The sequence below is a fragment of the Callithrix jacchus genome, chromosome 15 (assembly GCF_049354715.1).
Source record: "Callithrix jacchus isolate 240 chromosome 15, calJac240_pri, whole genome shotgun sequence".
Taxonomy (NCBI): domain Eukaryota; kingdom Metazoa; phylum Chordata; class Mammalia; order Primates; family Cebidae; genus Callithrix; species Callithrix jacchus.
The window spans coordinates 5,770,012-5,786,867 of NC_133516.1; the positions used below are offsets into that span (position 1 = coordinate 5,770,012).

General features: G+C 41.4%; 1 protein-coding gene across 1 annotated transcript in view; it reads left to right on the forward strand.

The window, feature by feature from the left end:
* LOC128931037 (smoothelin-like protein 2) overlaps positions 1-6,610 on the forward strand; it is a 32,557-nt gene extending 25,947 nt beyond the window's left edge. Inside the window, 3 exon segments of the mRNA XM_078350185.1 lie at positions 5,729-5,832; positions 6,029-6,189; positions 6,269-6,610. Of these exon segments, the coding sequence (XP_078206311.1) occupies positions 5,729-5,832; positions 6,029-6,189; positions 6,269-6,610 (607 nt within the window).
* Positions 6,611-16,856: the final 10,246 nt, after the last annotated feature.

A 16,856-nucleotide genomic window follows, 5' to 3' on the forward strand; every position in this document is an offset into this window, starting at 1 on the left:
CGCTTGAACCCAGGAGGTGGAGATTGCAGTGAGCTGAGATCACATCACTGCACTTCAGCCTGGGTGACAGAGCAAGACTCTGTCTCAAAAAAAAAAAAAAAAGCCTAAAAGCACTTTTAGGAGGCAAATGGGTAAATTTATTTTTTGCTTTACTAGTTTTAGATTTATTTATTTATTTGAGACAGATTCTTGCACTGTCGTCCAGGCTGGAATGCAATGGCGCCATCTCTGCTCACTGCAACCTCTGCTTCCCAGGTTCAAGCAATTCTCCTGCCTCAGCCTCCTGAGTAGCTGGGATTACAGGCATTACCACCATGCCTTGCTAACTTTTGTAATTTTTTTTTTTTTTGAGGCAGAGTCTCCCTCTGTCACCAGGTGCCAGACTGGAGTGCAATGGCACAATCTCGGCTCACTGCAACCTCCGCCTCCCAGGTTCAAGCAATTCTCCTGCCTCAGCCTCTCAAGCAGCTGGGACTATAGGCACGTGCCACCATGCTCAGCTAATTTTTGTATTTTTAGTAGAGATGGGGTTTCACCATGTTGGCCAGGATGGTCTTTATCTCTTGACCTCATGATCTGCCTGCCTTTTGTATTTTTAGTAGAGACGGGGTTTCACTATGTTGGCCAGGCTGATCTTGTGACTGACCTCATAATCTGCCCACCTCAGTGTCCTAAAGTGCTAATATTACAGGTGTGAGCCACTGCACCTGACCTAGTTTTACATTTATTTTAATAACACATGCTGACTTTCCATATACTATCGATATTTACTTTTTTTTTTTTGAGATGGAGTTTCACTCCATTGCCTAGGCTGGAGTGCAGTGGCACAGTAGTTTCCCCTGTTGGGTCCATGCAGTTCTCCTGTCTCAGCCTCCCTAGGCTTATTTTTGTGTTTTTAGTAGAGACGGGGCTTCACCGTATTGATCAGGCTGGTTGCAAACTCCTGACCTCAGGTGACCCTCCCACGTCAGCCTCCCAAAGTACTGGGATTACAGGTGTGAGCGAGGACACTCAGCCTACTTTTCTTTTTTTAACTTAAATATAGTCTCACTTAAAACTTAAATACAACATGCCGGGTACTGTGGCTCACCTGTGCCTGTAATCCCAGCTACTCAGGAGGCTTTGAGATGGCTTGAGGCAGACATTCAAGACCAGTCTGGGTAACATAGTGAGACCCTCATCTCTACAAAACTATTTTCTAAAAACTAGCTAGGCTGGACATGGTGGCTGATGCCTATAATCCCAGCACTTTGGGAGGCTGAGGCAGGTGGATCACCTGCAGTCAGGAGTTCAAGACTAGCCTGGCAAACATGGTGAAACTTTACCTCTACTAAAAATACACACACACACATTAGCTAGGCATGGTGGCGGACACCTGTAATCCTGGCTACTCAGGAGGCTGAGGCAGGAGAATCGCTTGAACCTGGGAGGTGGAGGTTGCAGTGAGCCAAGATTGCACCACTGCACTCCAGCCCAGGTGACAGGGCAAGATTCCGTTTCAAAAGAAAAAAAGAAAGAAAGAAAAACCCTGTGGCCCACTTGCACACAGACCCCTCCCCCACTCCAGACCCCGAATTCCCAGCTGCCCAGCTCTGCTAAGTACCTGGCCCAGGTGGAATGAGGAGTGTTGACCCATGCAGGTGAAGATGCACATGGTGAGAAAGTGGCAGAGCTGCTCCCGAGACTGTAAAGAGACAGGATACCCGCATGGGGGAGGAGAGTCAGAAGCTGTGAAGCCAGGAAAAAGGCAGAGCTCAGAGGACCAGGCCCAGAGAGGAAAACAAGAGGGGTGAAAAAGAGCAGCAGGAGCTCTCAGTAACTCTTTTTTTTTTTTTTTTTTGAAACGGAGTTTCACTCTTGTTACCCAGGCTGGAGTGCAATGATGTGATCTCGGCTCACCGCAACCTCTGCCTCCTGGGTTCAGGCAATTCTCCTGCCTCAGCCTCCTGAGTAGCTGGGATTACAGGCACGTGCCACCATGCCCAGCTAATTTTTGTATTTTTAGTAGAGATGGGGTTTCACCATGTTGACCAGGATGGTCTCGATCTCTTGACCTCGTGATCTACCCGCCTCAGCCTCCCAAAGTGTTGGGATTACAGGCGTGAGCCACCGGCGCCCAGCCTCAGTAACTCTTAATGGGAACTGCCATGACAGCAGGTGGGGGTGGGGTATGGGGAGCTCTGCTGGGAGTCCCACTCAGTGGGGTGTTTCTGCTTACTCATATGGGCTCATAAGAGTCAGTCCAGGACATGAAAGTGTTCAGCAAGCTGGTCAGCATCACCTTGGTAGTCACAGCAGAAATATTTTTATACCGGCCGGAAGTGGTGGCTCAGGCCTTTAATCCCTGCACTTTGGGAGGCCGAGGCAGGCAGATCACCTGAGGTTAGGAGTTCAAGACCAGCCTGGCAAACATGCTGAAACCCCATCTCTACTAAAAATACAAAATATTAGACAGGTGTAGTGGCAGGCACCTGTAATCCCAGCTACTTGGGAGGCTGAGGCAGGAGAATCACTTGAACCCGGGAGGCAGAGGTTGCAGTGAGCGGAGGTTGCAGTGAGCCGAGATTGCACCATTGCACTCCAGCTTGGGCAACAAGAGCGAAACTCCATCTCAAAAAAAAAAAAAGAAAAATATTTATAACATGGAAATGTGCAAATACTACAACTCAAATCAAACTATTGTTCTTGAGAGTTAGTCATTAAACATTTATGAGCAGCCTCTGGTCCCCTGCATCAGGGAACTAGGGGTTCTCAGTGCATATGATGGAGACCTGTCTCTAGGTGAGAGGGAGTGGAATCTGAGAAGGCCTTTGCAGTTTTCACTGGTGTTGAAAATGCTTCTGAGAGATTTCAGAGCAGCACAGAGGAGGCCAGGTGCAGTGGCTCACGCCCATAATCCCCACACTTTGGGAGGCGAGGCAGGTGGATCAAGAGGTCAGGAGTTCAAGAGCAACCTGGCCAACATGGTGAAACCCTGTCTCTGCTAAAAATAAAAAATTAGCTGGGTGTGGTGTCGGGTGCCCATAATCCCAGCTACTCAGGAGGCTGAGGCACGAGAATTGCTTTAACTTGAGTGGTAGTGAGCAGAGATTATGCCACTGCACTCCAGCCTGGGAGACAGAGTGAGACTCCATCTCAGAAAAAAAAAAAAAAAGAAGAAGAAGAAGCACAGAGGATTCTGAGGAGGCCTCTTGTGTTTTGTGTCTGAGATCTCAGGGCAGGGGCCTCGTACCTCGATCCTGGGCCCCTAGCAGCCCAATTTCAGCGATCTCCCAACACCAGGTCTGCAGCTCAGTGTCACCTTTCACAGCCACGTGTGTCTTATAGTGGAGACTCATGATTCCTTTCACGTACCTACCAGCCAACGGAGCAGGGCCAGGGAGCTGAAGCCAGCTCTGCCCCTGCCCACATGGCCAGGTCAGGGCCCCAGGCCTCCAACCAGATGCAGACCTCCTGCTCTACTAGACTTCCTCTCCACCCCCATTGGCACCCCCACTGGCCTCACAGAGAGATGGTTTCCCAGAGCCTCAGGGCATCTTGGGTATAGAAGGAAGACTTCACTTCCAGGAACCCCTGGTCAGCCAAGTCATCCGGGGGACAGAAGGAACTATAGGTTAGAAAGGCTCCAGCTCACTTGACCAGCTCCAGGTGACCTCCCCACCCTTGTGCTTACCACCTGAAGAGCGAGGATGAGCAGGGTCAGGCGAATGGACCTGCCCTGAGTCCAGAGCTGGAAAGAAGCGTGACCAAGAGTCTCCCTTTCTCTCCTCATACCTGATCAAAAACTCCCATGTCAGAGACCAGTCCAGTCCTGGCCCGGATGTTAATTTCCAGGGTGTATCACAGGTGGGAAATTAGAAGCTAGAGGGAGAAAAGCAGGGAAGCGCAAAGTCAGAGGAGAGCCAGGGCATATCCCTGCAGTAAACAGGGGCTGGCAAGCAGGAAGGCACCAGGTCTTTAGAAAAGGCACAGACACAGTTCAGTGTCCTCTCAACAGTGAGTTTTCAGAAGTACCATTTGGCCCAGCAATGCCATTACTGAATATATACCCCCTTCCCCCACAAATATGAAAGACCCTACCACAAAGACACATGCTCACGTTTGTTCATCACAGCACTGCTCACAACAGCAAAGACATGGAATCAACCTAAATGCCCAACAATGACCAGGTAAAGAAAATGTGGTACATATACACTATGGAATACTACGCAGCCATAAGAAGAACAAAATCACCTTCTCTGCAGCAACATGGATGCAGCTGGATGTCATCATCCTAAGTGGACTAACACAGGAACAGAAAGCCAAACACGGGATGTTCTCGCTTGTAAGTGAGAACTGAACATTGAGTACAGATGGGCACAAAGGGATCAGCAGACACCTGAGTCTACTTGTGGGTGGAGGGTGGGAGGAGGGAGGGGATCCAAAAACTACCTATCAGTACCATGCTTATTACCTGGTGACAAAATAATCTGTACACCAAGCCCCCGTGACATACACGTTTTTTATTTTTTTGAGACAGAATCTCACTTTGTTGCCAGGCTGGAGTGCAGTGGCACGATCTTGGCTCACTGCAAACTACGACTCCTGGATTCAAGCCATTCTCCTGCCTCAGCCTCCCAAGTAGCTGGTACTACAGGTGCGTACCACCACGCCCAGCTAATTTTTGTATTTTTAGTAGAGACAGGGTTTCATCATGTTCATCAGGGTGGTCTCGATCTCCTGACCTTGTGATCTGCCTGCCTCAGCCTCCCAAAGTGCTGGGATTACAGGCATGAGTCACCGTGTCCAGCTGACACACAATTTAGATGTAGAACAAACCTGCACATGTACCCTTGGACCTAAAATTAAAGATAAATAAACAAAATAAACCACTGAGTGTTCAGTTGATTTGCACTGACTATTTGTGTTCAACAAACCAGCCTTAGTGCTTTATGATAATTGATAGAAATCATTCTCTCTTTCTCTGCCTTTTTTTTTTTGCGATGGAGTCTCACTCTGTTTCCCAGGCTGAAATGCAGTGGTGTGATCTCAGCTCACTGCAACCTCCGCCTTCTGGGTTCCTGTAATTCTTGTGCCTCAGCTCCTGAGTAGCGGGGATTACAGGCGGGAACCACCATGCCTGGCCTCGTTGTTTCATAGGTTTTCATAGGTCTAGACCAAAGTTTTTCAACTTTTTAAAAATGATCACCCTCTAAGTAGCCTTTTGAAATATTTTTTCCTAATCTTACCCCACCTCATGAAATATTCATGCTACACATATACTGTGTATTTGTCTATATATCTGTATAAACCATTATATACAGTGGCCTCTCAAGTTCAGTGGCATCTCAACAGTGAGTTTTCAGAAATACCATTCAGCCTTTATATAGATACATATCACATTATATCTGTGCTGTACAAAAATAATAAAATTTGGGCTGGGTGCGGTGACTCATGCCTGCAATCCCAGCACTTTGGGACTCTGAGGTGGGTGGATCACGAGGTCAGGAGTTTGAGACCAGCCTGGCCAACATGGTGAAACCCCATCCCTATTAAAAATACAAAACTTAGCTAGGCATGGTGGCACGCACCTGTAATCCCTGTTACTCGGGATGCTGAGACTGGAGAACTGCTTGAACCCAGGAGGCCACAACTTGCTCAACTGCCTTCCCCAGAGCATGTGCGGGACTCCTGGAAGGAAGATGCCTTGTTTGGGTACCAGTTTCTTAAAGGCCCGTCTGCCCTGAAGGCTGGCGGACCTCGCTATCAAAGACACTTTCAACCTTCTGACTTGCTGGAAGGATCTGGATGACTTCAACCGGATTTTCTGGTGTGGCCAGAGCAAGCTGGCAGGTCAGCCCCCCACCCTGATACGTCTCCCAGGACCCTTACCCCCAGATCCTACCCAATCCAGGGGAATTGGAAGAACCAGGGTGGGGAGACAAGCGACTTGGGTCCCTCTGGTGGGGCTGGGTCAAGGGGGCATGGCTGATGAGGTTGGAAGGACCAAGAGCTCAGGTCCCACAACTTGCTCAACTGCCTTCCCCAGAGCATGTGCCGGACTCCTGGAAGGAAGATGCCTTGTTTGGGTACCAGTTTCTTAAAGGCGCCAACCCCATGGTGCTGAGGCTCTCCAGTCACCTTCCCGCACGCCTCATGTTCCCTCCAGGGATGGAGGAACTGCAGGCCCAGCTGCAGAAGGAGCTGGAGGTATGGACATCAGAGCACAGCCCTCTTCTCCACCCTACATCCGCCCAGCTTCTCTGGCACCCCAGAGGCCTCCTGACAGCCCAGCCCCACGCTCACCGGTGTCTTCAGGCAGGCTCAGGATGCCGTCGCCCTCCACCCAGAGGTAACAAGGGAACCTGACCTCGTCCCCCGCGCCTCCGGGGCCCTGCACGACGGAGATCCAGCTGCAGAACCAGGCGTCATCCTGGAGGAGGTGTCTTTTGCGCGGTTTCACAAACAGCAGTGGCCCCAGGTACTCGGGCACTTCCACCTTGACTTCCGCGGGCGGCAGCAGAGGCTCAGCCCCGCTGGGGCCTGGGGAAGGGGCACTAGGCTGAACCCTGCACCCTCCACACCCACGCGCTTCCTGGGAGCCTCTGAGAAGGCAGTGCAAATGGAATAACATTGAGAGAGAGAGAGAGAGAGAGAGAGAGACCGAGCGCGAGCGCGGGGCAGGAGGCGGTGCGAGGGGAGACAAAAGAGAGAGGGGGGGTGTTCGCGCCCGACCAGGTGTCTGCAGGACTGGGCTCTGAGGGGACGGGCGGCCGGCAGGTGGAAAGGTGCGCGCTTTCCTTCACTTCCTCCTCCCTGTGGTCACTGGCTGTGTCAAGCGCTGGGCTGGGCGCTGGGAACCCGGAGCTGCTTCCTGGGCGAGTGAGCGCAGTATTCCTTTCCTGAGATTTTATGATGCTAAATAATCTTGTGTGTTAATTTCATTGTTACTATTATCCCAGCTAGATTTTAAGTTAATTTTAGCCAGAATCTTCATCTTATACTCCCTTTGCATCAAAGGTTGATATTAATACAGTAGTTTTTACACTTTAACGTTAATTAGAATCACATGGAGAACTTGTTAAAAATGAGGATACTCAAATACCAGTTCCAGAGATTGATTCCGAAGGTGAAGGGGTAATGTTTAAGAATCTGTATTCTTGACAAACAATGATCGTACTTTGAGATATTCTCGTGTTTGGCACTTGGCTGGTGCTCAACAAATGTTTGGTGATTAGTGGATTCTCCTAACCTGGCATCAAGTTCTCCTTGAGTCTGTGTGCTTCGGTGAAGCTACATGTGTCGGCATTGAAAAGTTTATTTAAAGTTCCATGCTGCAGTATAATTTCAGCCTTTGGAATGCAGTCCACATTTTCAGAAATATAAGAAAGTCTTCATTTTCCAGGGGCAGGTGGGAGGTCAGAGAGAATAAACTCAGGCTCCCCTATTCTATCAGTAATCTTCCCAGAACACCCATGTTACGGTTCTAGTTTTGTCAAATAATTTCTCAGTCTGATCCTATTCCACACCACCACCACTAGCCAGAGGATGGGGCTATATAAAGAGAATTCAACTTCTGGACTGAGAAAGCTAAAATTCATTGCAATAAAACCATCCCAGAGAAAATGCCAAAAAAGGAATCATATAAAGATTTATTTCTAAAAAGAAGTATACTAAAGGAATAAACTTTCTGAAAAGATGGGGCCTTTTCAATCTTACATTCTTTCCTCTAATGCTATCTGCATCCCAAGCACCCTGATTTACTCTGTCACTGGGTGATGGTACAAAGGGAAAGATTGCAGATCTAATTAGCATAATATGGATAAGCAAATGAGGCCTAATCAATTATGGTTCACACTTGCTTTCATCACTCGTGCCAACAGTCGGCAAATTCACTGACAGTTCAAATGCGACATTTTTAGAAGCCATCAGTAAATCAATAACAGTGACAGTAATTTAGATGCACACTTCATTCTGCCTCCATTTCTGTCCAGGAGATGCGGCCTTAGAACCCAGAGGCACCTGAGCTCAGCAGCCAAAGCCTTTCAGCACTTGAATCTTACCTGTGAGCCAAGTGCAGGCATCCTGACTCTTGGCACCCTGCTCCCTATGACGGCTTGCAGGAAAGTTATGGTAAACATGGTGATAGAAGTTGTTTTTCTTTTCTTTTTGCAGTCTGTATTACATTTTTGGAACAAGCCTGATGGCTGTATTTCTGAGGAGGCAATATGGTCTAGTAGTATGTGCCACAGGGCAGCTGACCTGAATTCTTATCCCGGCTCTACTACTCACTACTTGCATAACCTTGGTGAAGATCACTTAATCTGTCTGTGTTACAACTGTACCATCTGCTGAACTGGGGAAGGGAGAGGGAGAATGCTAATAGGTACCCTTATTTACCTCTTAAGGCTGGGTTGGGGATTAAATGAGATGTCAATGGTGAACATACTTTTTATAAATATAAGGTCATGGGTAGAGCTTCAGGGAGAACAGAGTTTTAGCTTTCAGAGTAAAGATAAATGGTCTGTTCTCTTGTCTGACATTTATAGTCATTTTATTTTATTCCTATGGTATTCGTGTCAAAAATTCCAACCTTAATATGACTCTCATAAAAAGGCAGAACAGGAATTTTAAAGTTCAAATTCAATGTAGTAAAATAAAATCTAAGAAAGCCAGAGTTGGAAAGAACCTTAGTCATCACCATCGTCGTCACTGTCAGCATCACCAACACTGCCTTGTATTTCTCTAGTGCTTACAGTTCACAAACTGTAAAGGGCCCTTCATAAACAGGGTTTTTCTCTGGGCTTCATGCTTCAGGAATAATATTGAGCAACTGCAAATCAATCAGATGATGGAGACTCTGATACGTCATGTAAAAATCTCCTTCCATATGCACATTTGCCATTCCACTGCTTTGAGAATAATGTCCATTACCAGTTCTAAATCCAGTTAAGCAAGTGTTGTTTCACTCCCATCTCTCCACATTGTCTACAAGGTCATCTTCTCTGAAATTCACATTCACTAGAACTACAACAACCCCTTATCCTATGTGGTTAGTTTCATTATAATATTTATATAATAAATCCATATGTCCCCTACAGCTCACTGCTCCCCATTTTTAGTGTATATAAATTAGTCCTTTAATGCTGAATTCTGGAATCTAGATAAGAGTTTTAATTCAATTTAGTTAAATACATTCATTGAGTACTATATCCACAGGCTATTGTTACAAAACTGCTGTACAACGAAGAACTACAAAAACTTACCAGCCTGGAAAAATAAAGATTCATTTCTCATATTCTGTCTTTGCAGCTCAGCTGATCTCTCTTATATCTCTGTGGATGGCCTAGGGACTCTGTAAGTCTTGGGTGGAATGTCTTAGCTGGAGCAACTCTATTCATTATGTCTTCTCTTTATCCTCTTCCTGAGAATGACCCTCTCATAGTAATGTCAGAAGTACAATAACAAGGATGCCAGTCACACAAGCACTTTCCAAGTCTCTGCTCCTGTCACATCTACTAACATACCTTTGGCCACAGCATACCATATGGCCAAGCCAAGAGGTGGAGAATTATTTCCTGCCCACAGCAAGAGGGCACTGCCAAGTTATATAGCAAAAGATAAGGATATTTGAGTAGAAGAATAATTGTAGCCATAAATATGAGTACCTTATATGGAAAAGTCTTGTGTCAGTTTCTATAGAAAATACAAATATAAGTGGGAAGACATTTCTCATGTAGGATCTTACAATCTAGTAGTGAATATGAGAGTATTTCATATAAGGAAAAAAACTATATTCTCATATTATATATGAGAAAAGCTCTTAAAAAGATGTTATTTGAGATGAATTTCAGTGAACGAGTAGGGTGTTAACAACCAAAAAGAGAATAAGGGACTGTTCTACATGGTAAGACCCTCTTGAGAGACAGCAAGCAGAAGAAAAAGCAGGGATGTGCCCAGAAAGCAGAGATCCAAGATGGCTATCAATAAAGTATGTGAATTCTAGTAAATGACCAATACAGGCACAAAAGGTTAGGCTCAGTATTTTTAGCATCTCAACTATTTCACTAAAGCTCTCACTTCTGTTATTACCTTGCCTATACTGCCTATGACCAAATTCCAATGAAACAAAGCACACACGCATATTTAAGGAGAAAGAATTTATCTAAAAATACGAGATTAAGAGATTTATACTCTCTCTCTCCTTCTCTCTCTCTTTTTCACCAAGAGCCATGCCTAAATGATGCTGTGGGTGTACCATCAGTATAACACCTTCCCTAACTTTTTAAAGAAACGTTTCATCTGAGAACATCTGCATTTGCCTGAAAGATTTTCCCAGGGTAGTACTTGACTTTAAGCTGACTAGAGATATCAAACTTTTTTTCACAGACTCTTTGACATACTTGAACGTTATTGAACAAATGTCAGTTATGTATATCTCTTGAATCGTGTCAATCTGAATTGAAAACGTGCTGGCTTTTTTTTTCAGCATCATCACTCTGTGTTTCTATGCCAGCGTGCAATTGAACATGACTGGCAATACTGGTCACTTCTGTTCCCTGGAAAGTTTGTTAGTTCCACACCCACACTTCAAAACCCAACTTTTTAGAGTCATGCAGAACCACACCTGGAAAATGTGGGGGAACAATTACAATTATTTTGTTAGTATACAGATATAGTTGCTGATAGGATGTCATTAATATAGTTCCGGTTTATAAGTGAAATGAATACTGTAGGCTTTGTGCAAACAGTGTATGTTATCTCTTACAATATTACTCAAATTCGCTAATTTTCTTGGCTGAGGAAAGGGCCTTGTTAACAAATAATAATTGGAATTATAAAATTCTTCTGAAATATAAGATTTTAAATCTTGAAGTCCTATAGTGACCTCTACCAAGCTACAAAATGTTTTAAAGTAGAAGATGTGTTAATAAGTAAACAATAGTGAATAAGAGGAATACATGCCATTTATTAACTGTTTACTACTGTTCATGTGCTATACTAATAGTTTTGTATATGTAAGAGGACCCTATTTAGTCCTCTTACTTGTAAGAATGATACTGTTCTCATTGCTATTTTACAGGAGATAAGACCGAGACTAGATAAGTAACTTGCCCAAACCATGCAACTGGTAAATAGTAAAAGATAACTTTGTCTCACTCAAAAATCCCATTTAGATTTATTCAACAAGGGAGTGCCTACTACACGCCAGGTACTATTCTAGACTCTGAGGATCTTACAGTGACCAGAACAAAGAAAAATCCCTGTCCTCATGAACTTATTTTGTGGTCTATATTATACATTTTCATAAGCAGTAGAAACACTTAGTATCTCACAATTTAGTAGATTGTCATTCTTCCACATATTAATTAACCTATTTATTTAATCTTCATTATTAAATTATAAGTTCCTTCTAGGCTGGAAGTATATAATTCTTTTTATTTTAATTGTCCTATAGCACAGTGAAGTGATGACAGATTGTGCTTTTCAATATGTACTTTTTAAACTATTTTTTCATTCTTTCCTTTTATTTACTTTCCTTTTTTTTTCTTTCCATTAGCAAACCCTTGAGAAATCACCAGTGCAGGGCTGTTTTATTGTTTGAAGTTGCTGCTGATTCATTGTAGGGGCAGCAGGAAAGGTGATTAATCCAGGTCTCCAGGGTGTCTACATAACTTTTACTTCCAGATGTTGTGCTGATTTGAATCGTGGGTGTCCAATGCCAACATCTAGAGAATAACTTAGAAAGTAGGTTCTCTAAACATTTAGCACCATATTAAAAAATTGTAATTGTGTGATATCAAAGAAATTCTTGGCATCTCTAGCACTTATTTCTCCTCGTAGTGTACTTCAGCAGAAGGAAGAGTTAGAGGGAAGAGAAAAAAGGATATCTGACCTCGTTAAGTGATATCTTCCTTTTCCTTTTAAACAGAGTGTCAAAGAAAGCTGTGCCCTTGTTCAATTATTTTATTTTTGGCATTTTGGCAACTATAATGAGAAATAAAAGATTATCTGATTTAAATACTATTTTAAAACAATTTCTAATAAAGAGATTAAATAATCACATCTCTCTTAGTCTTTACAGAGATGTTTAAAAGGACCAGTGATGGCTTGAATTCCAGCAGCGTGGCAGACTAAACAGCTAGGTATGTCCTCTCAGTTCAGAACACTTTTGGACTGAAAGCCAACGTTAACACCACGTCAAATTTTTGAGATGCTTGGAAAGCAGGACTTTGAGGGAAATTTAAGGTAATGCTTATAATTAAAAGAAGACAGAGGGAAAAATTAGCAAGTTACATGGCTAGCTTGGGCTACATAGCAAGACCCTGTCTCTATAAACAATAAATAAGTTAGCTGGGTGCAGTGACACACACCTGTAGTCTCTGCTACTTGGAGGCTGAGGCAGGAGAATTGCTTGAGCTCGGCAATTCAAGGCTGCAGTAGGCTATGATTATGCCACTGTATTCCAGTCTGAGTGTCAGAGACAGACCTCATCTCAAAAAAAAAAAAGTTAGAAAAATAAATGATATAAACACTCAAAAGCAGAAAGAGAGGGAAAAAAGTAAGAGCTGAACTAATGAAATAGAAAGCAAACATACAACAGGAAGGATCAAAACCCGAAAATTTGATTTCTTGTAAACTCTAATAAAATTGACAAATCATTTGCAAAACTGGTTACAAGAAAGAAAAAAACACACACACACAAGAAAGCCAGGGACAGAAAAAGAAGGTCCCAAAACACAGTATCACACTATTAGAAATAAATGGAGAATATGACTCCAGATGTATCAAAGTCTAAATAAATAAAATAGATATTGTGAGAATTTTATACCAATAAATTGGTAAAATTATTAGAAAATGTAATAGAAAAATAGAAAATACCCCCTCTCCAAAAAAAAATCACTTTAGAAAAATCTTCTTATGTTGACTCAGTTCACATACACTCCTATAATACAATGCAGACCATACAGGTTGTTAAATATTGAAACATCTTTTAAATATTTCTTGCTTCAATCTTTTGAAATGGAACACAGAAGTTTTTTTATTTTTGAGACAGAGTCTCTCACTGTCACCGGGGCTGGAGTGCAATGGCATGATCTCAGCTCACCAAACCCTCCACCTTCTGGGTTCAAGCAATTCTCTTGCTTCAGCCTCCCTAGTAGCTGGGATTGCAGGCACCTGCCACCAAGCCTGCCTAATTTTTTTTTTATTTTTAGTAGAGACAGGGTTTTACCATGTTGGCCAGGCTGGTCTCAAACTCCTGACCTCAGGTGATCTGCCCACCTCGGCCTCTCAAAGTGCTAGGATTACAGGTGTGAGGAACTGCACGCAGCCTACACGTGACTTTTAAGAGCCTCTACCTTGGTCCCTAAGTATCTCTTGGGCCATGTTTTCCCCTCCTCCAGAACCACTACCTAAGCCTCTCTATAATCCACTAACTTAGGGTTAATTCTAGGCACAGAGGGGAACTTCAAGATTCTCTTTTAGGGCTACTGGTTGGCATCCCTCCTGACTGGTCCAGTGTCTAATCCAGATCACCAGCAACAAATTCTGTCACTTTTGCCTATAGCCATTAATTAAAATGAAATTTTAATTTACAACCTACACATCAAAAACACAGCAGTTACAGAAGATCTTACAAATGAGTTATACCTGGACACAGGGAATGGAGTACTACACACTGGGGTCTATTGGGGGGAATAGGGGAGGGACAGCGGCGGTGGGGGGAGCTGGGAGGGATAGCCTGGGGAGAAATGCCAAATGTGGGTGAAGGGGAGGAAGGCAGCAAAACACACTGCCATGTGTGTACCTATGCAACTATCTTGCATGTTCTGCACATGTACCCCCAAACCTCAAATGCAATATATATATATATATATATATATATATATATATATATATATATATATTATATATATATATATATATATATATATAAAACAAATGAGTTCTACCAAACACTGAAGGAATAGGTAAATTCATGCCGTTTTTCATATTTCTTTAGACTATAAAAAGAGAGAACATTGCCTACTTCATTCTACAGTACTAATCTATCCACAAATTCAAAATGGGACACACAAATTATGAAGACATGAAATCACATAACAGCTTTACTCACAAATTTAGGTAAAAAATTTGTGAACATAATATTAGCAAACCAAATTCAGGAATATATTTTGGAGATGACTATATTATTAAGAAGATAGATTTATTCCAAGAATGCAACATAGCTTCGGAATTAGAAAACTCGTTAATGTGATTTACCATTTTAAGAGAATAAAGGCAAAAATATTTTCAATAGATGCAGAGAACTAGCTTGGTAAAATTTAGGTGATATTCATGATTTTTAAATATAGAATCAAAGAAAATTTGGAAAAGATGTGATTTCCTTCATCTGGTAAAAAATATATGCCCAAAACTATAGCAAACTCCGTATTTCATGGTAAAATATTAGAAGCATTTTTTTTCAAATTAAAAACAAGATTTTAAAAAGCCTACTGTCCACATGTCAGTCAGCATAGTACTGGAACATAGCTAAATTTGACTACAGAAAACGTAACAGATACAAAGATTGTGAAAAACAAAACTACATCATTACTATTTTTAGATAATTTGATTATCTACATAGAAACCCCCCAAAATTGAGGTTAATTACTAGAATTATTAAGATAATTTAATGATGCATCCAGTAATAAGATAAATTTACAAAACTCAATTGCATGGGCTATAGAGATTGAGAAAACATTATAACACATTTTATAGACAGAGATAGAGAAACACACACATACTTTTATTATTATAACAAGTACAAAGAATAAATATATTAAAAGTTGTACAAGACAAAACCTTATGGATAAAATTATAAAATGTTGAAATGCATTAAAGAAACCCTTCATTAATGGAAGGGTACATTTTACTGACTTATAGATGCTAATTCTCCCCAAATTATTCATCTTTCTTCACATTCAATTCAATTTCAAATAAAATTCTACAGGTTTTTTTTTTTTTGTTTTCTCCTAGCAAGCTGTTATCTATAGGTAGTTTTCTAGCTGATTCTACTATTTATATCTAGGAATAAAACTTCAAAAATAGCCAGTACATTAATGCAGAACAATGACAAAGGTGTGGATTTGGCTGCAATCAATAATTATTATTGTAACGTCTGATAAGACAGCATAGTTTTGGGACAGAAATAGGTAAATAAATGCAATCAAATGAAGATTCCATGTATGTAGAGACTTGATAAATGACAGAGCGGGCTTTGAAAATCAGTGACTAAAATAGATTCTACTCAATAAGTAATGTGGAAAAATATGAAATTGGATGCCTATTTCCTATTATTTGCAAATATCAGTTGTGCTAAAGTTATGACCTTAATGAAAAAGGCAAAATTTAAAACTTTTTAAATGTAGTAGACTTTGTACCTTTAGAATGGAAAAGATTTGTGAAAATAAACTCAAAAAGCAAAACTTGTTTAAAAATGGATAGATTTAAATATATTAAAATTAAATTTTGCTTTCAACAAATGACACCATAAAGAAAGTGAAAGAGGCAAGCCGCAAGTAGGAAAAAAATTGTTTGCAACACGTATCATAATAATGGCTTTATGTGCAGGAGAAAAAAAACACAAAAACAAAAAACTAAAATTCAAAAAGAAGTAGACAAAATACCAGTAGGAAATCTGACAAAAAGCCATGATCGCCCATTTTCAAGAAGAGAAACTAATGGTCGATAAACATGAGAGATAATAATCTCCTTAATTACTAAGAAAATATAAATTAAAATCCCAGTGAGATACCACTATATAACCAACAGATTAACAAAAATTTAAATGACAATACCAAAACTTGGCAAGAATGTGTAATGAGAAGTTTTATACTCTGTTGATTGGAGGATAAATTGGCACAATTACGTAGGAAAATAATCTAGAACGGTTGAAGATGTGTGTAGACTCGGCGACCTAGCAATTCTACTCCAGAAGACATCTACATGAATGTTCAGAAAAGCAATGTTTGTAATAAAAAAATTAATTAACTAATTAATTCTAGTATATACAAACCAGGAAATACTACAGTAAAAATGAATGAATGTAGCTACTTAATCATTTCAATGAATCTCAAAAACATAATAGCAAGTAAAACACTGAAACTGTAAAATATATACAGCATTTCATTTATATAGGAATCAAAAACAGAAAAAAGTAAGTAATTTATTGTTTAGGGAGACATACATGTGTAAAAGCAACAAGAAGAGTTATTAACACAAAATTCAGACTGTGGTTAAACCAAGCAGGGAGAGTGGGAGGGTGATTTGCAAAGTGTATATAGAATGCTAAGAGGTCCTGGTATTCTATTTTGTATGCAGTCTTATCGGTACACAAATTCATTTCAATATTTTTCTTTAAATTCTAAATATATGTTACAAACTTTCTTCTTTGTGGATGATATATTTCATCATAAAAAAATTTTAATATCATGAAAATCCCATGTCGAAATATCTTATGAGTCTCAAAAGAAAAACCTTGGTGATTGCCTATCAAGGCACAGTAATTCAGTGTAAGAAATAAACTCAGAGGCAATGTGCAGAAAATACAACTTATACTGAAGAACCCTGTTACACAGGCTGGGCAACCAGGCACAGAAGTGAAATGCAATTTTAGAGTAGCTTAAATCTTCACATTAAAAAAAGACAAAAAAATATATATTGGTTTCAGAGTGGAAACACAAATTTACATTTGAATGAGATTCTTTTGCACAATCAAATCACAAGGGTGAAAACGTTCATGGATCTGTCTGTGGACTCTGAACACAACTATGAACTCCTCCACAGGATTCAGGCAGGGCATTCAGCACTTGCCCTAGAACGAGAACACTGGG